This window comes from Peromyscus californicus, unplaced genomic scaffold, assembly GCF_007827085.1.
Source record: "Peromyscus californicus insignis strain IS unplaced genomic scaffold, ASM782708v3 Scaffold_21__1_contigs__length_65335640, whole genome shotgun sequence".
In the NCBI taxonomy this organism is placed as follows: Eukaryota; Metazoa; Chordata; class Mammalia; order Rodentia; family Cricetidae; genus Peromyscus; species Peromyscus californicus.
The window spans coordinates 21,538,976-21,564,753 of NW_026294514.1; the positions used below are offsets into that span (position 1 = coordinate 21,538,976).

General features: G+C 35.6%; 1 protein-coding gene across 4 annotated transcripts in view; it reads right to left on the reverse strand.

Annotated features, from left to right (window-relative positions):
- Window positions 1-25,778, reverse strand: part of Erbb4 (erb-b2 receptor tyrosine kinase 4) — a 1,089,367-nt gene that overhangs the window by 290,354 nt on the left and 773,235 nt on the right. For all 4 annotated transcript variants that reach the window (XM_052749761.1, XM_052749762.1, XM_052749763.1 and 1 more), the window contains exons 8-12: window positions 24,398-24,511; window positions 20,554-20,680; window positions 13,603-13,676; window positions 12,596-12,686; window positions 9,407-9,606 (exon numbers count right to left, since the gene is read on the reverse strand). In XM_052749761.1, the coding sequence (XP_052605721.1) occupies window positions 9,407-9,606; window positions 12,596-12,686; window positions 13,603-13,676; window positions 20,554-20,680; window positions 24,398-24,511 (606 nt within the window). The remainder of the gene's footprint in view (window positions 1-9,406; window positions 9,607-12,595; window positions 12,687-13,602; window positions 13,677-20,553; window positions 20,681-24,397; window positions 24,512-25,778) is intronic.

Here is a 25,778-nt window from a genome sequence, read left to right on the forward strand (position 1 = left end):
AAAAACATAGATAAATATAAAATTGCACACAGCCTCTCCTTTGGATCTCTGTATTTGTGGTTTATGTATCTGTAGATGTCATCAACCTCAAATCAAAAGACAAACAGCTGCCTTCATTTTTAACAGGTAAAGATATGTACTCCTTATTATCCCCTACATGCAATACTTTAGCACCTATTTGCACAGTATTTACATTGAATAAATTATATATCCTAGATATAATTTAAAGCGTAGTTAAGGATATGCCATTTTATAAAAAAGAGAGTGTATGAGTTGTGATGGACTACTGGAAATGACTTCCATGGACAGCAAGCAATTACTGCATTTCTTTAGTATTTGAACTAAAAAAACAAAACAAAAAATCATTTACTATCACTATACATTTTTCTCCTGATTCATTACCTAAGTTTTATATATTGTGGGTTTTATTTTTGAAGTACTCTGTCATTCATCATAATGACAACCCACCCCATGTCATCTCCAATGGATCACACATATCTTCCTTTCAAACTTTCATCCCCTCACTCCTTACACATCACTTTCCTCCAGCCCTCAACTCCAGCAAGCATTCCCTGTTGGAGCTGGAGGCTGGCTGGGAAGGAATGTAGCCTGACTGTAGATTTTCAAATCTTGTTGAGTTTCTTCAAAAACCAATCCCCCAGTCCCATCCCCCACTCTGTAGTATACTACCTGTTGTAGACTCTCCACACTCTGTCTCCATTCCCAGGGAACTAATTAGATCCTGGTAGAACATCCTGCTGTCCTCCCTCCTGTGGACCCCCTGAGCCCCTCCTAGTCCATCAAAATTCCTAAATGTCAGATCCCAATGCCTCGGAACACATTTTACTGGGAATCTCTGTTAACAACAACTATTAGGATCCTAAAAGAATTTCCTACCAGAGAACATACAGCCACCACACTCTCCTAAGAACTAGAAAGGGCAATAGAAGACAAAGAACAAAACACCCACTCAACAAACACAAGACCAAATAACAGTACCTAGAATTAGAAGTTTTCAAAACCCAGATGCCTATATGCCAGCATAAGAAACATAATCAATAAAAGTCAAAGCAAAATATTTCCATTATAGCTCAGCAACATTATTACAATAGAACTTGTGTGTTTCAAGATAGCTGAAGTACAAGACAAAGACTTCAAAATAGCCTTTATTAATGTAATAGAGGTCTTTAATAGGAAATAAATAAATCCCTTAAAGAAAACACAAAGAGTGAAAGGAAATGAATAAAAGAGTTCAAGACCTGAAAATGTAAATAGAATCAATATAGAAAACCAAACTGAAGGAAATATAAAAATAAAAAAATTAGGAACTTGAACAGGAACTTCAGAGGCAAGCCTCACAAACAGAATACAAGAGACATACGGTACACTCTCAGGCATCAAAGATCCAAGAGAAGAAATGGATACCTAAGTCAAGGAAAAAGTGAATCTAAAAAAATTCCTAGAACAAAACAGCCAGGAAATCTGGGATACTAAGAAAACCTAAGAGTATAATAGGAATAGAGGAAGTAGAAGAAACCCAGGGTTAAGGCACAGAAAATATTTTCAACAATTAATAGAGTAAAAATTCCCAAACCTAAAATTGAAGATGCCCATCAAAGAACATGAAACATACAGAACATCAAATAGACCAGATGAGAAAATAAACTCCCCTCATTATAATAATCAGAACACTAAACATACGGAACAAAGAAAGAATATTAGAAGCTGCAAGGGAAAAAGATCAAGTAACATCTAACGGGAGACATTATAGAATAACACCTGAGCCGGGTGGTGGTGGCACACGCCTTTAATCCCAGCACTCTGGAAGGTAGGTGGAACTCTGTGAGTTCAAGGCCAGCCTGGTCTCCAAAGCGAGTTCCAGGAAAGGCGCAAAGCTACACAGAGAAACCCTGTCTCAAAAAGCCAAAAAAAATAATAACACCAGACTTCTCTCAATAGAGACTTCAAAAGACAGAAGAGCCTGGACAGATGTTATGCAGGCTCTAAAGAGACCACAGATGCTAGCACACATAAAACTTTCAATGACAATAGATGGAGAAAATAAGATATTTCATAATAAATCCAAAATTAAATAAATCTATGTACTAATCCAGCCATACAGAAGATTTAAGAAAGAAAACTCACCTGAAGAGGTTTACCAAAACCAAGAAAATAGGGAGAATAAATCAAAAGAAGGCAAACACACATACCACCACCACCACCATACCAACAACAACAACAACAACAACACAACCACCACCACCACAACAACTGAGACAGAGCCCCAACTGGACATCTCATGTCTCAGAATAAAGCTTTCAGTCTTTTCCAGTACAAAGAAGGAATTACATCTAATTGAGTTGTTGGCCTAAGGGTAATCTGCCAACAACCCTGGTTAGTGCTAAGACATCAAGGCCTTACTGCTGAAGACAACACCTATACACTTCATTGAACTTGAAGAACTTGAGCTTATGCCTAAACAGAATCCCCACTCCTGCCCATTCTTTGGTACAGTTAGGTATAGGTATTCCGCATGATATCAAAGAAAAAAAAATTAAACACCAAACTAGTCATAAATCCTCTAATCTATAATGGTGTTCTGCCTTCAGGGATCAGGAAATCCCATAGAATGGGAGGCAGAAAGAGTGTAAGAGCCAGCGGGAATGGAGGACACCATGAAAACAAGGCCCTTTCGATCAACAGGATCAACACACATATAAGCTTACAGAGACTGAAGCAGCATGCACAGGGCCTGCAAAGGTCTGCACCAGTTTGAGTCCTAGAACCAAAAGGAGACATGGACACATGTTCCCAGCCCTACTGTGGAATCTGTCTACAATTGATAACCACTTGCAGTTGAAACTTTCCTGTCCTTCCAAGGAGTCTCACTGGGGAAACAAACTACTTTCAAGGATAGGCTGCATCCCCAACAGTAGATGACCAACAGAAAGGAACTCAAAGGCTTATTGGGAGTTTGCTAGACTCATAATGTCGTATTAGGGCTCTTTTCCTTCTGTTTGCTTGCTTTTTTTAATCTTCCAATTCTGATGTGCTACTTTGTTTTTTCCTGTCTTCTCATATTATAATGCCATAGAAGCCTGTTTTTTTTCTGATGACAGAAAACAAAGGGGGTAGACTCAGATGGGAGGAGAGGTGGAGAAGAGATGGGAGAAACAGAGGCAGGAGAAACTGTAATTACAATATTACTTGAGGAAAAAAAAACCTATTTTCAATACAAGGGAAAATATTTTGTTTAGAAGTGAAAAATTATGTAATGAATACATTTTCAGGATTATACTGTTACTTGATTAGGATCCATGAGGTCACTAAATTCTCTAGTTTCCTATTTACACTTCCATGTCTAGGCATGGTTAATGTGCTCTTTGAAAATTTATTATTTACTATTTTAGTAAAGTAAAATTTATAACGTCAAAAGAAGAAACCTCTAGACATTTTGATCTTCTTTTCTATTCCTCCCAAATAAAAATTTTCATTAAGTCAAAGATTGTGCTACTGTACCATATAGTAACTGCACATAGGAGTATATATAGACATAATTTGTTTCAGTGAGAAATAATTGCATAATAAAAATAATAGCTATAATTACAATATGTTTTAATTTCTCTAAGCTAGACTTCTGGAGTATTGCTGTTTTGGGAATGTGGTACAACAACTGGAGTTCATGGCATTAAAGAAGAGTAGAACTTTAAAGAGGTGGAAGGCTGGGACTGGGGATCAGTGATGCTTGTCTAGCATGCAGAAGGCTTGGATCAGCTCATGATTGCCCTCAGGTAATTCCAACACTGTTCTCTAGTAGTTTTGACATTTGACCCAGCAAGGTGTATTTTCCTATAAGAGGGAGCCTCAATACATGCCCGTAGCCTTTCCTTTCCTCTCTATAACTATGTAAGCTGTGTCTAACATGCTTTTTACATCTGTTACATATTCCTCATGTCTGGTGCCACTGTCAACACTGTTATGACACAGCTATAAGGCTTCACTAGAGGATGACCAGAGGACAATACAATGATTGGTTGTTAACCTAACTGTATTTAGAATCAACTAAAACCCAAACACCTGGGCATACCTGTGAGGGCTTCTTTTTTTTTAATATTTTGAGGTGGGAAGACCCAATCTAAATACAGGTCATTTCTGGGCCACACTGGTAGCAGCCAACATAAAGTAATGTAAAAGAAGGAAGCTTTTGTCCTTGGCCAGTTTGTTCTCATCCTCTCTGGCAAGTTCATCTATCCTGCTAGGAAGGCCTTCCTTCACTGGTGTCAGAACACACTTTCTCAGGATTTTAGTATATCATGAAGATCACCAGAGACATCCACTCATGAACTGAACAAACAGAGGATTCTTGCCTTTTGTAATGGAAGACAGCCATTGTGGGACTAGCTAGACCAGAGTCTGTAAGTCATTGTAATAAATCCCCTTCAATATACACAGATTCATTCTATCAGTTCTGTTTCTCTAGAGAACTCTTACTAGTACACCTACCCTATGACTTTAACCTCCATCTGTGAACTAAACAAATCTCTTTTACATTATAAAGTATCAATTTTTAATTTTCATATTATTAATTAATTAATTTATTTATTTATGTAGCAACACAGAGCATGGACAAAGACAAATGTGATCTTGAAAGAAGACATATGGAATCTATTATAGGAAGCAGGTAGACTTCCTATGATAGTAATCATTATTTTTTGAATGACTTCATGGTGAAATGAAAACCCACATCTTTGAAATCGCGTAGACCTTAGTCTAAGCACTGGGTATAATTAGTAGCTCAAAATGTTGAAGACAGCATTTATCTTTCTTGATATTGCTACACTGATCTTCTCATGGAGATAGCTACTATTTACGGGGCGGGTGGGGGGCGGTTGTAGACAAATAAAACCACATAGAAACTGATAGACACAATCTGACAATTTCTCTGATGATTTAGCACAGAATAGTGCAACCGACTTCTGTCACTGAAGAGAGAGGGATTAGTCAGTAAATTCTATTGCTTAAAAAATTATATGATTGGAGATTCAAAGGCATTATAAAACCTCCATATCTCTAAAAATTAAAAGTTATTCATGAATCAGAACTTAGAGAAATAAGAACTGTGTAAGACAGAAAAGATGAGAAGCAGCATGTAAGGTCACACAGATAAAGCCACAGAACACGTGGCAACATGTAAATTAACAGAAATGGGCTGAGTTTAAATGTAAGAGCTAGTCAATGGAAAACCTGAGCGAATGGCCCAGCAGTTTTATTTAATATCAGCCTCTGTGTGTTTATTTAGATCTGAGTGACTGAGGACTGGTTAGGACACAGAAAAACTTCAACTACACACTATGTTACGACAAAGTTATTCACAATACATATAAGAACAGAAAATAAGTGTATTAAATTTTCAAAGAGCTTTTTCAAATCTAAAAGCAAAAATTACCAATCACCAATATGAATATAGAAAAAAGGCATGAATTAAATGAAGTACTTTATAAGAGAAAAACTTAAGTGATCAATGAGCACTAAATGTGAATCTGTGACTATCCCCGTCACATACATTGAAAAGAATTCATTTTCTTCTTACTGATCAGATATTTAAAGCCATGGATACCCATCACTATAAGGGGTGGTGGGAAGTATTCCTGCCACACAGTATTTAGTAGAGAGAACTTTTAAGACAATGGAGGAATATATGTCACTATTTTTATACCTTATCTACACAAAAATTATACCTATGTCTGGGTTAAGAAATCATTCCATTATGTAAAGTTCTTGGTGATCTAGAATAAGTATTATGTTAGCAATAGTATTAATACAAAAATGGAAAATAATTTCTTACATTACTGTGGTTTAGCTCTTAAAAAGAATAAGGCAGACATCCACCCACCAGCAGCTAGCACAGGGGATTCTGATATTATATTAAGTCAAAACACAGGTGATGGAGCAGTATTTAAGTATAGATAGTATGATCCCATTAAATATTAAGATACATCAACAGCTATACATATATTATATTATATATGCACTGAGATGGCTAATTTTATGTCAACTTGACACAAACTACAACCATTTGAGAGGAAGAAACCTCAATTAAGATATTGCCTTCAGAAGATGGGGCTGTAAGCAACAAGCCTGTGGGACATTTTTTAAAATTAGTTATTGATGTGGGAGGCACCAGCCTATTGTAAGTGGTGCCACCCCTGAGTTGGTGGACCTGGGTTCTATAGTAGACTGAGAAAGCTATGAGGAACAGACCAATAAGCCACACTCTTCGGTGGCTTATGCATCAGCTCTTGACTCCAGATTCCTGCCCCACTTCAGTTCCTGCCTTGGCTTTCCTAAAACGACTGTAATCCAGGATATGTAAGCCAAATAAACACTTTCCTCTCCAAGTTACTTTTGGTCTTGGTGTTTTATCAGAGAAATAGAAACCCCAATGAAGACAGGCACAAAAATAATACATTCTCTATTGATGTTTCAATGCTTTGCCTATTTAATAATAAAAAAGGTAAAGTTGTAATTTGGAAAGGCTGTTTCCATATTGAAAAATCAATAATGAAATTGTCTAATTATATTTAACTGCATAGTACGATAGTTTCTGAGAAATGTAATGTGTGAACTCAGCTATGACCTGGGTTTTTAAGATTTGGTATAATGTTTATCTTTGTACTGTTTATATATAAGAATGTATTCTTGTCTTTTAAGAAACTTCAAAAGGCTTATGAAAAGTCCACTAGAACTTCTCCCACATGAGACTGTCATCCGGCAAATAGCATCACCATATGGGAGGAAGAGGCAGGAAGTGATACAGTCTTTCATGTGCTGCAGTTATTTCTCAACCTCATTCTCTTCAAATCATCATGCCTGCTTTGAAATTTTTGACTTAAAAGGGAAGTTTGCTCAAGCCACTGGCACCCTTTTTGGATGAGGTGAAGTCTTTCTTTCTTGTCAGTATTTTTTAAAAATAATTTTGAACTCAAAATTATCAGTTTAAAATGTTGCCTTTTAAATAGACAATCATCCCAGACTTAGATCAGCACATTTACTGTGACTGTGTAGGAGCGGTAGGTATGTATGGATCTAGAAACATGTATGTATTGTATGCTTATCTCTGAATATGTGTTGAAAGGTCATGTGAATGTACATATACATGCTGTCTCTGTCCATACTTATGTGTTGTAGCAAATATGTGTGCACATACATATATGTATACATATATCCATATATATCTTGTACATGTACAGACACAAAGAATAGATATCTAAAAATACAGTTCCTTTGAAAGTAGAAAAATATTTGGACTCCTCATTTGCAGAGAGTACTGTGAGTAATGGGAAGGGTTTAATCACAATGCTTCCTTACGTTAGACTTACTGTGACTATCAATAGAATCAATCCTGAGGTCGCGGTCACAGGACTACAATATTTCAGGAAAAAATGAATACATGTGATGTTTCTGAAGATTTGATGTGGTTTGTGATTATAGTCCAAATTTTGATAAATAGATTTCATGCAATAAAGCATTTGTTTGAAGCCGTTGGAGATAAAAATTGATATTGTTAATTTGGTACTATAATGCAACAAAACTGTGTCTTCTAACTGCTTCATTTCTTCCCCAAATTAAAAATTCAAAACTAGGTGTTCAGGAAGAAATACATGCATGGTTTTAAAATAGCTGAACTTAGTCTAATACTGAAATTTGCACAATACTAAAAGCTTGAAAACTTAGATGTTCAGTGATTTACTGTTATCATTGTAATTTGTAATATGCTTCCCTTTGCATGATACAAAAATTTCTGTCTTAGAAGAATAGAAAAACAGTGTACGTTTACATCAAAACTCTGCTTTATTCCATATTTGTTTTTCCTGTATTTTCCTTCTCATTTGATTTTATATGTCCAGGTATGAAAATGATATATAAAACATGAGTGTTTTCAGGATTTTGAATTCACCATGTCAAAGAGAACAAGTTGTCTCCAATTCTTTCCTATTTTCCTATATGTAGTTACCAAACAATCACAAATGAAAGGTAGCAAAATGATTTTATTTTGAATGTATAAAACAAAAAAATACAGACTATAACTATAAGTTAGGTAATTATTTATAAATTTGTATTAAAGTGTCTATTTTAATGCCATACATCTTCTCCTGTGTGGCATGGAGTCACACGCACAGAAGTGTAAAGAAAGAAGATTCTGCTTAGACAGAAAGAAAAAACACAGTCACCTCTCAAGAATCCACAATGCATAAACAAAGTAAATTATCCCAGGTGCAGAAAAATGAGGATTAATTTAATATAACCATGCATAGGTTGATACATAAGCAGATCTATTTCCTGATTTTATGTGGCAACACAGAATGTGTAAGGATGGGAGTTCCCCTAAAGCCAGAACTTGCTCTTGCTATAGATCGCCTCTCTTTCTGTAAAATATTTTTTAGGAACAAAAGCAGCCAAAGTAACCAGGCGGCAGTGGCGCACACTTTTAATCCCAGCACTCGGGAGGCAGAGCCAGGTGGATTTCTGTGAGTTCAAGGCCAGCCTGGTCTACAGAGCAAGATCCAGGACAGGCACCAAAACCACACAGAGAACTCTGTCTCAAAAATCAAAACCAACCAACCAAACAAACAAAAGCAGCCAAAGTATAAGTGGATTTCTACCAAGTTTCATTTTACAAAAGCTGCTAGCCTAAGATGTTTTAGACTATCGCCAAAACAAGATGGAGTTACCAGCTTAATTTGCCAAGTACTTAATTCAGTAAATGTAAATTCTGTTAGATTCCTAAGACAGTAATTTTAAATCAGCCTTTACTCATCATTTGTTCTCATAAACCAATGAACTTTAGTTTATTTTTATAAATATAGATATTTATAAATATTATTTATATTTGTTTAGTACATTTGCTAATGACTGGGGCATGTTTGTTTTAGATGGGAATCACGTAGAAGTCTGCCAATGAACACTGTTTACTTCGTTAACAATGAAGTGAAGGAATGGAGCAAAAGTATCAAACAATATTGAAAGTCAGAAAGTCTATCTACATATAAGTGCATTTATGAAATTAATTTCCTTCTAAAACAGCCAACTTCTTGACAGCATTTCCCCACATCTCTGAGCACATCCCAGGTTCCTCAGCCCTCCCCAAAATGCCATCACTGGATCCGTGGAATTACCTGACATGTTCATTAAACTTTCCAATGCCCAGATTCTACTAGGATCTATGGAACTTAAATATCCAGACGAGGTTTCCAGATATTGGCCAGGTTGTGAAAACAGACAATATGCTATAAACACCACTGTCTCTCCATTATTGGGTTAAAGGGGAATGAGGTTATTTTCAACTATTTAATGCTGTATAAAACAGAGCAGAAATTCCCGTTTCAGTTGTGGATGGTGTACTTACTACAATTTTCAGCTCTTCTGTTATCTCGGATCACGATTCTCTGGTTGATGGTGCTGAAGAGTGTTGTCCAGTTAATGGTGTGATAATAACACAAGTTGCTGTTGTCGGTAATGTAGATGTTGCCCGCACTGATTTCCTTCAGAGACTGGAATTGCAGGGAAGTGATGCCTTGTTGTTTGAGGATAAGCAAAGAGAGACCACTAAAGTGGAGAGAGGGGGAATGGATAATGAATAATTCATGAAATATACAGTAAAGTTCAATAAGGACACAGCATCTCACAACAAAAATAAAAATAATGGAGCATAAACAGTGGATGAACGGACAAACCTGTGCTCAGGTACATACTTGCATAATCATTTAATTTCCTAATTGGCAATGTCCGCTTATAATTATGAACACTGACAATATATATTTACCACTGAAATATCAACTTAGTGACTTATCTTGTCAGCATAAATTTTGTGTTCCTCAACAATAAAGTTCTATACTAAAAGTAAATATTTATAGAATAAAAAAATATAAATAAGTCTTTAGAGTTACCCACGATAACATGTTAATTCTATTATAACTATGTAAAAATAGACATGCTTTCATAGGGTAAATATTACAGAAAAAGAGTGTAGCTTTTTAGATTTTGATTCATATATATCAGAAACAAAAACTGATCAGTTGCAGGATGTACAAAAAAAGATTAGAAATACAAAGAATGAAAAAGCTAAAAGTTTAAAATCAAAAGCACTGAGGAAGTTTAGATAGTTGGGGAAACCTCCGAAACCCAGTCTACTCAAGACGAAAGAATGATCTGCAGAAAAATTCCTTCTAGTGCAACATAGCCAACATTTTGTGATCTCCTTTTTAAATTTCTATTGTTTTTAAATTATGCTTTTCACATCCCTGTGTGTCAATCAACTAAATGGTATTGATCTTCCTTTGGTAGATACAAGCTCTATTTTTCACTAATAAGTATAAATACCCCTGGCTTTAGTGTCTAGAACTGTTCTCAATAACAAAAAGAGACAATGTTAAATCATGGAGTTGCAATTCTTTTATTTTTTTTTTCCTTTCCTTCCTAAACAGCTGAATTGTTGACTACTGTGTCCTCATTATTCCTGGAATGATTAATATTTTATCCAATAGATAATAAAACTTGTTTGCACATAGCACTTGAATAAATTTAAGTCCTAATTATCCTTTTTTATTGTTCTTTTCTTTTACTCTTTCTGTGATATGTTTATGGGTTTCACTGTGGCGTCGTCATACACGTAGAGTGAACTTTTATATTCCCTCAGTTTATTTTCTCCTGTATCCCGTCCACACTCACTGCTCTGTCTCTTCTTCCCAAGTAGTCCCTCTTCTTGTCATATTTATCTGTCTGCCTGTCTACCTACTATCTATCTCTATATCTGTCTATATCTATCTATCTATCTATCTATCTATCTATCTATCTATCTGTCTGTCTGTCTGTCTGTCTGTCTGTCTGTCTGTCTAAATACCATCTATCTCTATATCTGCCTCTATCTATCTATCTATCTATCTATCTATCTATCTATCTATCTATCTACCTACCTATCTATCAATCTACCTATTATCTATCTACTATGTTTCTATCCTATATACAGAAAATACATGTTTGCCTTTTGGGGTAGAGTTATTTTCTTTTATATAATCCCGAGTACCATGCATTTCCTGCATATGACAAAATGATTATTCATTCATATGGTAGGATTCTACCCCAGTGTATATGTATTGTGTGTGTGTGCCTGAGTGTGTGTGTGCCTGAGTGTGTGTGTTTTGTTTTCTGAGAATTTCATACATGAGTATCATATTTACATAATTTCCACTCTAAACTTCACAGTTTTAATTCCTTGATGCCACCCATACTGTATCAACTTATGAATTCTTTTTCTTTAATTATTATTGTTTTATGCATATATAATATACATATTACAAATATTATATGATATTAATATAGTATATATAACATACATATATATGTACATATATACACACATACATATAAAACCTCCCTAGTCTACTTAGTGTTGATCATGTGTATACATGTTTATGGTTGACCACGTTGAATTGGATAACCTATCAAGGTTCATCTCTGTAGAATATTGATTTTCCTTTCTGAGTAGCCATTGTCTAGGGTTGGGCCTAGATTTTCTCTAACCATATTGGAACATTAAACAATGTTGTCTTTAAATTTATCTTATTTAGCCATCCATCTATGACATGCCCGGCCTTTCCCTAACTTGGTTATTGTATATAAATATAGATAAATATAGATATGGAGGCATCTCTGCCTTATGCTGACTTTGGGAATATACTTAAGAAGTATATAACCTAATGATACAGTGGTACTACTTTGATGGTAGAGGAACCCCCACAATGATTTCTGTTGTTGGTAAACTAGCTTACATTTCTACACTCGATGTGTAAGTAAATTTTCCTCCATCCTTATTAGCATTTAATATCTTTTGTTTTCTCAATGGAATGCATTCTGATGGCACTTACTTCTATCAGATATCTTTTCCATTAGATAAGGATGTTGAACATTTTTTCAAGTATTTATTGTCCATTTTAACTGCTTTTCAGAACTTAGAGCTATATCTGTTTTTGTATAAATAGTCAACTTTAACCGTTACAATGTAAAACAAACCTTTAAAAGAGGTAGAGACTTATTAAAGGTTCATTTTATCATGTAAATTCAAAATATCAACATTAATATTTGCCAACGATATCATGCTGACCTCGCCATTTATTATTTAACACTAAGGATAGTGGCCCTACCCCAATAACATCAACACCAGATGCATAGCACACACAACAGTATCAAAGATCCAGCTCTAGCCTCCAGGTACAACAACATTTATTTCCCAAACTCTCAAGTCATTTCGGAGGCATTTAAGTTATCTTTTATTATATTAAAAATTAAAAATAAGGCACAATTCTACAGGTCACATCACAAGCTTCATACCTGAAAAATATATTATCAGGACAGGCAACAAATCCTTGAAAATCAAACTACAAATTCTATGTGTTTCTCATCACACTGGAAATTGCTTCAGGAGTCTAATCTTTGGAATTAACCAATAGATCAGTAAGACTGATATTTTTAACATTCAAGAACTTGTGATGTCCTTCCTTGTATTTGTGCAGCTTACAGAGTGAACATATTTACCAACCTGTAGAGGACTCTCCCTCCAATGGTGACGAGGTTGGAGAAAACACTGAAGTCTGTCATATTCGGAGGCCAAGATTGTATGTTCAGGAAACCTATAGGGAGGTAGGAAAGTAAAATCATTGATGGTATTGTTTTTCAACAACAGTGCTAATTATTGTTCAAACATGAAGAAAACATTTTGAAAGGTGGGGAGTAAGCAAAAGACAATGAAAACTACTTTTGAAGCAACCATCACATATTTATTCCTTTATGATTATGTATAATACTATTAGTTTCTGGAGTAAACAGTAAATACATAGCTGATATCAAAGCATGGGACAAAGAATCCCTGTTTCTAAGACTCAAGGAATCATAAAGGTGTATGTATCAAATATTGAGGAATCATAAAGGTGTATGTATCAAATATTGAAAAAATACATTTACTTTATTTTGGTAGATACATATATATAGAATTCTTGTTCAGTTAAGGGGAAAATATAGTTCCATTTCTGTGATTTTGTTAACCATTTGTCTCTATAATATCACATCTGTATCGACCTAGAAATCTAAACTATTTGTGTTTATGTATGAAAAATAAGGTTCTATTTTCATCAGGTTTTATTTTCAGTGATGTCAAATCCAAGTTTGATTCATATTTATGAACCCATAAGGGTTATTATAAAAGATTTTAAAAAATAAATCTTCAAAAAATACCATGCTAAATGAGTGCAATATATTTCCCATATTGAATGCAATTCTTACGAGAAAATGAATTGCAAAACAAGTTTCTAAGAATCACAGATCTTTTGGTCTTTGCAAACACAATATTAACATTATTTTAAAGTTCATTTATGTAATTCTATTGGTTTTAAAATACAGAAGTTACTGAGTGATCAAAACCATGTGAGTTTTTACAAACTAGAACTCCTCTCAAAAATTGATTTGCTTTTATAAATATTGTGTAATTATTTCAAGAAAACAGAAGGTCACATAGCTTGGGGCAAAACATACATATACTTTTTAAAGTACCTGTTATTTCTCTGACCGTCCGAAAGACATTCAGTTTCTCTGGGTCTATGGCTTCAATTGCATTGTAAGGGTCCCTAGGAAATCAAAAAGAGACACAGTCAAATTTAAACCGATCATTTTATAACACAGGAAACACTTGCTTCCATCAAAATAATATACATTATTTAAAATATTAACAAATTTCTTAATACAAAACATAAATTTTGAATATTTCTAAAGCACCATTTCCTTATGAAAAAGGCTTTGAAATTCATGTCTGATAAGTTCTAAAGTTGTTATTTAAAAACAGCTAATAGATTATTCTCAGTTTTATCTTCCAAAAATATGTTAGGTAAATATCAGCCATGCAAAATAATTACACACTTGAATATTAAGCCCAACATAACACCGAACTATCTCAGTAAGTAAAGTAATACTTTCAGAAATTTAAGGAACATACAGCATTTATTTAATGCTTTATTACTTTAAAAGGCTCTTCAGGATGTATGGAGACTTCATATCTTCAGGGAAATGTTAAATTTTATGCATTGATCACCTTTCAGTGAGATACTGAACTTTCTAAGAAGAATGAACTTAGGCTTTTCTAGAAGTATATAGCAATTAAATGAGTTTTTTTCTCCCTATGAACATTTATCTTTTGTAACAGTTTGTGAGTACTTTCTGGAATTTTTGTGTGTGTGTGTGTGGAAAAACACAGAATACAGCAATGTCTTTATACAATCTTAATAGGGTTATAAACCAAGATACTTCATAACACCCCAACAAACAGGCAGATATATGGCATAGATGCTGGAAATGAAGTTTGCATCCACAGAAAGATGGATTTGAAAGATCATTATTTTCGGCAACTGTGAGTTCGAGGTTGAACTCGCAAACCGCCTGACACTGGCTTCCTGAACTCGGTTCATCAGCATATTGCCCCACACTGTGGAACCATCTCAGCTCTTTAAAAAGGGCTTTGCTTGATTAAATAACTTTTCAAACTAAGAAATGCAATCAGTGCAAAGTACTACTAGTTTAATGTGCATTGCTGTAGAAAGCTCCGGTGTAAGGTATTGCTGAGACTGAGAAACCACAAGCACATTTTTCGATAACTCAAAAAAAAAAATACTATTGATTCAGAATATTCTCAGTGTCACATGGATGTCTCTTAAAAGTTTAAAGCCTAAGTGTAAAGTTCTCAAAAAGTTAAAATCTTGCTCTCTCACAGACTCTCATAAATGCATATATATGTATATATGCACATATATGTGTATGTATTTGTGTTGCATATGAACAATCTTTTAATGTTCACATATACAAAATACATAAAAATGAAGTGTAACATGTGACAAAACTTTGTAATCATCTTTTAAAATTAATTTGTATTCGTTCATTGAAATTTTCATACATATATACAATGTACCTTCATCATATCCACTCCCACTTCTTTATTCCAATTTCCTCCCCAACCCATGATCCAATACATCTCCCTACCAACTTCATGTCTTCTTTTTTTTTGCTATAAAATATTTGAATACACCGAATCCAGTTAGTGATGCCCATATGCACATTGTTGTGGGATCCTCCACTGCAATATGGGATAAATAACAGTGACCATCCCTCCAAAGAAAAGTAGTTCTCCCCACTCCAGCAACCTTCAATTACCTCCATCATCCCAGCTAAGTCTCCTGTCATACCTCCATGCTAGATTTTTTAACTGGCTTCATATTGTGCAGGTCTTGTGCAGATAGCCTCAGCTGTTCATATGAACCTATAGGTTCAGATATGTAACAACCATGCCATGTCCAGAAAACAACACTTCATATAGCACTCCTATTTACCCTGCAGTTCTTGAATTCTATAGCCATCTTTTAATGTGCAAAACTCTTTTAAACAGAGGAACTATAAGCTCTGAAATCAGGGAATGGACTTTCAACATTGCTCTGCTAGGCAAAACAACATGCAGCTCTTCTGGCCATAAATTAAACATCTTGACTTCGCAAAAAAATAAATTCAAAATTCAGGGCAAGCACACAATAATGGAGTCAACCAAAGTCATGACTGAAAATTTCATGGTTTCCAGAAATGGAATTCATTTTGGGCTATTAGCTAGAAGCCCAATGGACCACAGACATTTTATATATTTAATTTTAGAGATTCAAGACTCTTATAAAATAAGTTGACAGAATTCCCCTTTTCAATTTCAAAGTACCTGTGGGAGTCTCATCCTAAAGCCACTAGAGATCCACACTTCCTTAAAATCTCTTGTCTCCCTAAATACAGAGCCATATAAAAGAACATTATGACTCCCTGTTACTGTTTTTGGTGATCCAAAATAATGTTCAGCATAGAAAGAAAAAAATCAAGGTGTGACTTATACTATCTGCCACTATTGCAACCTGTCATGAAAACCTTTTCTTGTCAGTTCCTTTCTGTGACACAGTTCCAGCATACTTATGAACATCTTGTCACTGTAAGAACATGCACCTGAACAATGTCAAGACAGCAGATGAGAGGAACATTCCTTTGATAACCCTAGACATTTTGCATGCCTGTACTTCTCATTCTAATTAAGGAAATAAGTTGAATTTCCATTCATGGCAAAGACAATTTTATGACATGGTGTGAACATGCCAATTAACTTTCTTTAGTTCTTTTAAATACAAAAATTAATTGACAAATTGCCAAGACTATATTTTCTGAAAGAAATGGTTCTGAACACAGTATCATTTAATTATGACTTTTGACCTCATCATTAAAGAACTGTGTTATATTGAGAGTAACAGCATTGAAGGTCCATAAAACTTTTGTTTTTGTTTTTGTTTTTTCAAGACAGGGTTTCTTTGTGTAGCTTTGGTGCCTTTCCTGAAACTTGCTTTGTAGACCAGGCTGGCCTCGAACTCACAGAGATCTGCCTGCCTCTGCCTCCCAAGTGCTGGGATTAAAGGTGTGTGCCACCACCGCCTGGCACATAAAACATTTTATTTACTAGAAGTTTATTGTTTATAGTATCTATAGTAGTGACTATTAAAATCTGCTCTGCCTTCCTTTACTTTTCTCTCTCCCCACAGGTGCATGCATGCGTGTGCTCACACACACACACACACACACACACACACACACACACACACACAGAGAGAGACTGAATAAACCACCACCACAGTCTCAGATCTATTGAATTGACTTTATAGTTATAGTTTCATGAAATGAATGGGAAGGGCTTCAGAATATATGGCGCATTCTAGCATGAGACTGAAAATGAAGGATATATCATACTTCACATTTATTTGTCTTGCAAAAAAGAATGCCCTATTTATTTTCCTCCTGACACAATGGCATCAAACTTTAACTTCAAAGTATTTCAGGGGTCAGTACTATGATTGAGGACAGATAATCACCCTGTCCTTAAAATAAGAAGCATGATGTACCTGAAACAAAATTTTGCCTTGATTTGCTTTCTTTCTAAGACAGTCTATAAAAGACTACCGCTAACCCATAAGGTAAGATTTGTTGAACACTTTTCTGAGCTCTGAATTAGGCATAGTCACAGAGGTTTCTCTTTTACTTCCTTCTTGACCTGTCCTTAGTGCTTTTCCTTTCCTCTGCTCCACTCACCCCCGCCTTCCTTCCCTTTGTACCGTTCATTAAGATTTCACTGGTACAGGGCTGGACGAGTCAAAACACTTTTTGATTTATTCACCAAAACAACCAGAAGAGCTATTTATTATCCATCCATTTCTCAGTTTTTCACCGGAGGAAAGCGAGCGTTTGACACGAAAGAAGAATCCACCAAGCTCCATTCACGCCATCCATCATGTAGCTGCTATTCAAACTCAATGCTGGTTTGGACCGGGTCACCTACATAAACTGTCCCATTTGTCTTTCGTTGAGTTCATTTTAAAGACAAGCTTTTTTCCTTTGGAGTTCTAGTCCATGGCGATTTTTCTAGGCAATTCTTTTTCACTTGAATAAATTAGTGATATTATAGTCTGCACAGAATGAGGAATTTAACGTTTCATAGTTTGCATGTGGTTCCTAGTTTACAACACATTTGATTCCAGGAGATAGTTGTTTTTATTTGTTTTGTAATTATCTGTTGACTATAACTTCACTCTGAAGGAGATATGAATTTGTAAAATCGTCATAAGTAGCATAACTCCCCCAAAAAGTTCTACAATGAAACAAGATAAAATACTTATTCTAAGCCTTGCTAAATCATTATTTTTCAAATTTTCACCTCCCAGACATTCTTTCAAAGAATTTTGATCTTATGCATGCCAATTTTTATAATTATTCTGCTACTATAAGTCACTTTTGTCCAGTGGTTCTCAATGGGGGTAGTACCACTCCATTAAAGGGAATTTGGGGCATTTACAGGAATATTTTAATTGTAACAGTAATTAGGCTTTTTAGTAAGAACGAAAGGGCAATGCTATTAAAATCATATTACAGTAAAGGATTTCCCTGTGTCCCCCAAGATCTTAAAAAAGAACTACCAGAGATAATCTCAGATGTGCTAATTTTACAAAGTCATCATTTGTGTGTAATTCCCTAGCAATGTTGTCCCAACTTCAAAGAAACTTAGTTCCCTCTGAGAATGAGCGCGTGTGTGGTGTGTGTGTGTGTGTGTGTGTGTGTGTGTGTGTGTGTGTGTGTGTGTGCGTGTGTGTGTATATAATATATATGTTTAGTTATTTTGTATTTCATGCTCCAGCTATTCATGTGACCTTTATTTTCCTGTATTTTTTTTACAACAGAATGATTTCTAATATCATTTCTCATAAACCTAAATTTTTAGTTTAACAGAAGTTGAGGGATTTTCTTGCAACATCAATTTATCACACTAGATATTTTCATATGTTTGTTTTAATTATAACAAGAAATTACAATGATTTTTAAAATGTATGCATTTAACAGGGCACACAATCTGCAGACTTTATTTTGAATTTAATAAGATGTCAAATGCTTTATAAACATATACATATGAATTTATGATGTTAAATCTGATAATGTCAAAAAAGACTTCTCTAAAACAAGTCAATTCATGAGATTATACTTTCAAATTGCACTGACCACTGAAGGCTTGAAACTGCTACTTTTTGTATATCTATGATGGCTAACATCATCAATGTTAGAGGATCTACAGTCTCATAGGAGGTAAATCTCTGAGTACACCTGTGATTGGTAATCTGGATTAGGTTGCCCTTGGGAGGTTGCTCTCAATACGCATTTAAGCTGAATTACATATTTGCATTGTCATACCTAAATATTGACCAAAGTACCTGTGAGTACTTATCTTGACTGAGTCAGTTTAGGTGGAAAGACCAACCTGAAAAGGGCATGGTACTGTGTTAGAGGCTGGAGTTCTGGGTAGAATACCAAGGGGAGAGAACCATACACACAATGTATTCTGCTTCCTCGAGGCTCTCGTGCCATGACTTCCTTACCATGTTAGCTGAACTTGGAAACGGTGAACAATATAAACACGTCCTCTCTTAAGTTGCTTTTATCAGGGCATTTTATTATGGTAAGAGGAAAAATAATTAATATATTTGTCCACATGGGAAGAAGTAATGAGTGTCAGGTGGCTCCATTTTATTTCTTGGATCCTCAGATAGTATTACTAACAGATGTTCTTTTTGTCAGAGGGATATTTGGTTTTAAAAAGTAATAACTAGTCTATACATAAGTTCTCTTTTGGATATCATGTACTCATTAAATTGTAAAGAAGGGAAGTAAATATTGGCCCAAATCTCCCACCCAATGGGCTAAATATGCTAGGTCAACAATGCAGGTGACATCAGAGGATATGTGGGGACTTTAGTGAAGTTAACTGAATGGAACCCATCTCAAAACGGTGAGTGTTTCTCATCTCTAACACATCACTGTCATATGTCAATGTGGGCTGAGAATTACCAAGTTTTTTTAAGTGGGAAGTTAGAAATCCTAATTTTAAGAAAAGCTTTGGTTTGTCTAAAAATAACAAGCTGGACACAAAATGCATGTAAACCTTTACAGAACATGACATGGGGCCATATTAAAAACTACATTTTTAAATCAAGATATTGTGTGCAAGAGCATAAATAATAATTTGTTTGAATGAAGATAAATACTTTGTCACATTGCTCATGCTGTTCTTATTTGGGAATACTTATTCATAATGTGTTAAGCTATTTTGCTTCCAGAAATGATGTGATATATGTTTAGTGTAAGAGTTTGAATTAAAATATGTGAGTGATAGTCTTTATTTGTAGCCTGTAGCACTAATATTTAGAGATTAAGTAGTAATATAGACAAATAGATAAAATACAAAGTACAACTATTGACGTTTTTATTACACAAAGAATACAAATTTGGTTATTTCCCCAGTTAAAGCCAGCAGGCGGTTCTATAATGAAGGACCCCAGATAATGTAAGAATTTTTATTACCAAAATAAAACCCACTTTATAGTTGTGCTAATTTCCCCATATAAGAGAAAGAGAGAGAGAAGAATACATAAGAACAAAGTGAATTTTTTTTTTTTGAGACAGGAATTTTTAAAAGCAGCTTAGGAGAATTTCAACTTAATTTTATGTCAGATTCTTTGAGTTGGTTCATGTGAGTTTTTTTTTTTTTAAGGGATGTATGTTGTTTTGAACTAATGTGTTGCAAATTCAAAGGGAACTCCTCACTTTATGTGTTAGTGGTGTTTCCCTAAAACCTGGGCTTGCTGAGACAGTGGGTTTTCGGAGGTTGCTCTCAATACGCATTTAAGCTGAATTACATATTTGCATTGTCATACCTAAATACTGACCAAATTCTGAAGGCAGATGAGTCCCCAGCACTCCTGGTGGTCTGTCCACTACTTTGGCTGGAAAGAGTGTTAAGATAAAACTCTTCTAAGTCCAGATGAATCAACGATGCGAGCATGCAGAGTGAAGGAACACCTTCACTTCCTAAAACAATAGTGTACAAAATTGAATACTCACCCATGAATCCCAGTGACAAGGAAGATGAGATTCCCATTGATCTTTGTGCAGTTTATGAATTTGTCAATGTTACTAGAATCCACAGTTTGAGCTGACATCAATGATCCTGTACCGATGCCGTCACACGCTATAGAAGCAAGATTCAGAGTAAACAGCTCAAAAACATATTCTTGGCTAATACATCATTATGCTTTTCATTATAAAATAATAGCATTTATTTCAAAACTTAAAAATACCTTTCCCTCCTAAAAGATAGTTATTAAATTTTGGTTTTTCAAGACAGGGCTTCTCTATTTTGGCATGGCTGTCCTGGAACTCACTTTGTAGACCAGGCTGGCCTTGAATTGAGGGATCTTCCAGTCTGCCTCCAGAGTGCTAAGATTAAAGGAGTGCTGGGGTTTTAAAGGCATGAACTACCAGGCCCAACTGATTTATTTATTTATCTATATATTCCTTTGGCACTACATGGCCATCCACTACATGGATATATATATCCAAATTCACTAGTATTGACCCTACTCCCTTATCAATTTAAAATAATTCTATTTTCTCTCTCACTTAACCATTCCCCAACAAGCCCCAAACTCAAGAAAATAAAAGTAAAAAGACAAAACCCATTCAAACCTAAAACAAATACCACACACACACACACACACACACACACACACACACACACACACACACACACATCAAACAACAAAACACGGAGTCTCTTTTGTATTTGCTACCTACTGCTGAGCATGAGGCTGTTCCTAGAGTATGATTAATCTACCCAGTATCACTCCATTGGAGAAAACCGATTTTACCTTTCCCAACAGGTATCAATTACAAATAGCTTCTTGGTTAGAGGAGGGATTGGATTTTGTGCCCACTTCCCCTTTTCTGTACTGTATTTTATCTGGATTGAATTTGTGCATGTCTAGTAAATGTTCACACAGCCTATGTGTGTTCATATGTTCTTCAGCCCATGAAGTTGGGTGTGTAAGGAGGTAGAAAGATATATGGTGCCCCTCAAAATACGGTGAGAGATCAGGGAAATAGGGAAAGCCACAGCTAAACTCACCTCACCAACTCTGCACCTTCCAAAGACAAGCTACTTCCTGTCTACTCAAGCCTATATGCCTTGCTGTTCTGCCATGTGATTTGCTCTCTCTGTGCAGCTATACCACTTCCTCTTCTTGCCCAGCTCTGCCACTTCCTGTCTGTCTGTGCAGACCTCCATACCTCCATGGTTGTTAACTAGTGTTGGAATTTAAGGCATCTGTCGCCATGCCTGGCTCTGTTCCCAGTGTGGCCTTGAACTCACATAGATTTAGACAGACCCCCGCCTCCCAAGGGATAGGATTAAATGCATGTGCTACCATTGTCTGACTTCTATATAGTGGCTGGCTTTTTCCTCTGATCCTCAGGTAAATTTTATTGGGAGACACAGTATATTGGGGGACACAAAACTTCACCACAGCATACTTTCAATCCCAGCACTTGAGAGGCAGGTTCCATTCATTCTTCAAGATATTCTGCTACTAATTCATTATTACATACATTCCATTTCTCCACCTTTAAGGTAATTTCCTTCTACTCTCATGACTCTCTTCTCAGTCACATATACACGAACACACACTTTTAAATATGGGTTCCATATGTCAGAGAAAACATGTAGCATTTGTCCTTTCTGAGCCTAGCTTATTCTGCTTAACATAATGATTTTCAGTTGCATCTGTTTTCCATACATGTCCTGATTAATTTTCTTTCTAAAATTTTATAATGCAATATTTTTATTATCTATTCATTTGCTGATAGACAACTAGACTTGTTATATTTTCTGGTTATTGTGAATAGTACACCTATATACAAGGCAGTGTAAGTGTCTATGGTGTATTGATTTAGAGCCCTTTGGTTAGAAACAAGAGCTGAATTATATGACAGCTCTACTTCTCAGTCTTTGGAGTAAACTTAAAGCTGTTTTCCAAAGTGGCTGCACCAGTTTACATTCTCAGCAGCAGGGTATGGGTTCTCTTCTCCTGCTAGCATCTGCCATTTAGTTTTGGCAACATTTTGAATGAGACAGGAATTTGAGCAGCTTTAATATGCATCTCTCTGATAGTTTAGGGCTCTGAACATTTGACAGCGACTTGTTAGCTGTGTGTATGTATTCCTTCCTTGGAAAACTGTCTACTCCTTTCATTAGCTCATTACTTTTCTTTAAATCTTCATTCGACATTTACTACTGAGACTGAATGGAAATATTTTCTCTGTATCATAATCTAACGATCAAGACTCACTGTAAGAATTTTGTTTAAATATAAGAGCCAGCACATAGTTACCACCTAGGCCTAACTGAAACAAAACCTTTTTTTTTTTTTATCCATGAATGCTTTGCATTATCAGATAAAAGTTCTAATTATGAAGATCATTTAAAAACACAACTTTTTTTTTTTTTTTTTTTTCGAGACAGGGTTTCTCTGTGTAGCTTTGCGCCTCTCCTGGAACTCACTTGGTAGTCCAGGCTGGCCTTGAACTCACAGAGATCCTCCTGGCTCTGCCTCCCGAGTGCTGGGATTAAAGGTGTGCGCCACCACCGCCCGGCTAAAAACACAACTTTTAATATTTTGAAAATGCTGGTAGTTTTGTAAAATAATTCATTGATCTACTAATCATTTACAACATACAATTTGAATAACACTAGTATATTAAAATACATATTAAGTAAAGAATATTATGATATGAGTCAGTACTAGGGCCATTCAAATATTTACACTTTTTAAATATTATCTTTGCTTCCTGAAGGCTCTACTTTGAAAAACAATTGGAGTGCATATGAGTTATATATATACACACACACACACACACACACATACAGAGATACAGACAGTCAGAGACAGAGAGGGAGACATTCACACAAAATAGAGTATAGTCTGAAAGTATGAGGTTTCCTTTTTCCTAACCTTAGTACTTCAAAAGCTTAACATTTGAGAGATTTGAACTCTGCTTTCATCCTGTTTAAAGGCTTCCTTCTGATGAAGAATTCAAGCATTCAGGTCTAGATAAGATGTCTTTCTTCACTAAAACTCTACAACACAAATTATTCATTTCATTGATTTAATACTTACAATGCACTTCTTATCACTGCACACATCTGTTAAAATAGAGTTTTAAGACAAGGGAGAGTGAGTGCTGTGTGGTCCTTCCCTTTGCAGATCTTGTTGTACAGAAATAATTTATGAGATACTAAACACCTAGTGGACCCTTGCTTTGTGCAAAATCTCTAGCATTTGCCTCTTCTTGGCAGTGATGTGGTTTGATTGTAGAGTACTTGCCTAGCATGATTAAAGCCATGGGCGCAATTCCTAGCTCTGCATAAAAGAAAAAAAGGAAATAAATATCCTTTGATTTCTGAGTTCCTGGGTATTTCCTGGGCCAGTCTCTTAGTATAATTCAAAGTCAATCAAAACCACTATTAGCCAGTATTTTTCAGAACAACAATAAAGTGTGTGTGTGTGTGTGTGTGTGTGTGTGTGTGTGTTGTCAGTCATTTATTGTGGGAGGATAACTAGTCCCACTGGCCTACTAAAAGTTATGTGAAGCCAGGAGGTGTGTCTTGAACCTTTAATCCCAGCACCCAGAAGACCGAGGCAGGCAGATCTCTGAGTTCGAAGCCAGCCTGGTCTACAGAGCGAGTTCCAGAACAGCCAGTACTACACAGGGAAACCTTGTCTCAAAAAACAAGCAGACAAACAAACAGAACAAAACCAAGCTAAACCCATAAAACCAACCAAACAAACAAAAGTACAGAAAGGCCTTTGGTAAGGTCCTGTTATAACCCAATACTCTGAGCATCACTCACCTTTTGGGCAAATATCAGTGCAAGGCTTACACATTTTAATCCCATTTTCTTCTACTTCCATCTTGGAACTCGGACAAGCACGCACACAAGAACTGGAATCTACCACGAAGTTATCTGATTAAAAAAAAAGTCAAATAAACAATAATGTTAATGTTAAATCATCAAGTATGAAAGAAGATAGTTTACAATTTGAAAATAGTTAGCACCATTGATAATATATATGTCTCTCTCTATAAATCAAATCCCCTCTAATACCCCAACCCAAAACAGCATCTCCAATGCTCACATTCCATTCCAAGAACAGTGTGTACTAAGAATGAGTCTCTGCTTGGCTACTGCTCCACATTCCAAATTGCCCCCAAGATAGAGCGATTTCTTTTATAGACTTAGGAAACTACATTACATTTAGTTTGTGTTTCTCAATAGTTCCACTTCATTTCATGACATTATGCAAGTTAGAATTCTAAAATACTTCAAGTTCATGAAGCACAAATGAAGCTTACATTAAACTGCCTTGGATCAAGAGAGTGCACTCAGATCCAAGAGGAAATGTTAAAAATGTATCCAGTGTTTTATTGGCATGCCACCAAACCTTTCTGATACATAGTGAAAATTTGAAAGATACCACTTTAGCAAAGGTATACATTTAGACAAGTGATAGCTTATTATTTAGGCTTGGTGACATTCTTAGGAAACCAGCAATCTGTGAGATGCCAGAACTTTCTCATTGAAAAACAGAATAAATTACTGCACCCAGAGCTATCCGAAGTAGAGGGACAACATGATGTTTGCAAGAACAGTCTGGTTTGGAATGCAGCAACCTCCCCTGAATACTTCTCTGGACCTATATACAATCCTATCAAAGATTCCAAACAGGAAGCCTGTCCAAAGCAGAAGTGACATATTTCATCTATGGTGGGAGCAAATGCCATGGAGAGGTATGAAGTTCTACCTAGAAAAACCTAACAGAGTCCTCTAAGATAGCCAAGGCATACTGTCTAAGGCACAGGATTGTTTCCCAATTAAGAGACAGCTCCTGTAATGGAGTCTGGACCTGAAGGAGACAGAGAACGTAATCATGGGTCAGGGTTGATTTATACTCAGCATTGCCATAATCAGCAATGCTTGAAGGAGGGCACTCAGACAATGTAGTGGAAGAAATCAAGGCAGATACACAGCAAAGTCTTCTAACGGGACATTTTCTAGGTAGTTACTAACAGCCCAGTCCTTTGTATGGAGAAAAGAGTGACTCAAGAGCACTAGACTGCTCTGTGAGAAGAAAGATTGGAACTTCTGGAAGGCACAGGATGGAAGGTAGAGGAACAGTATGGTTAGTCATCTGCAATGGTCCCTATAATATCATATCTTAAACACTAGTCCT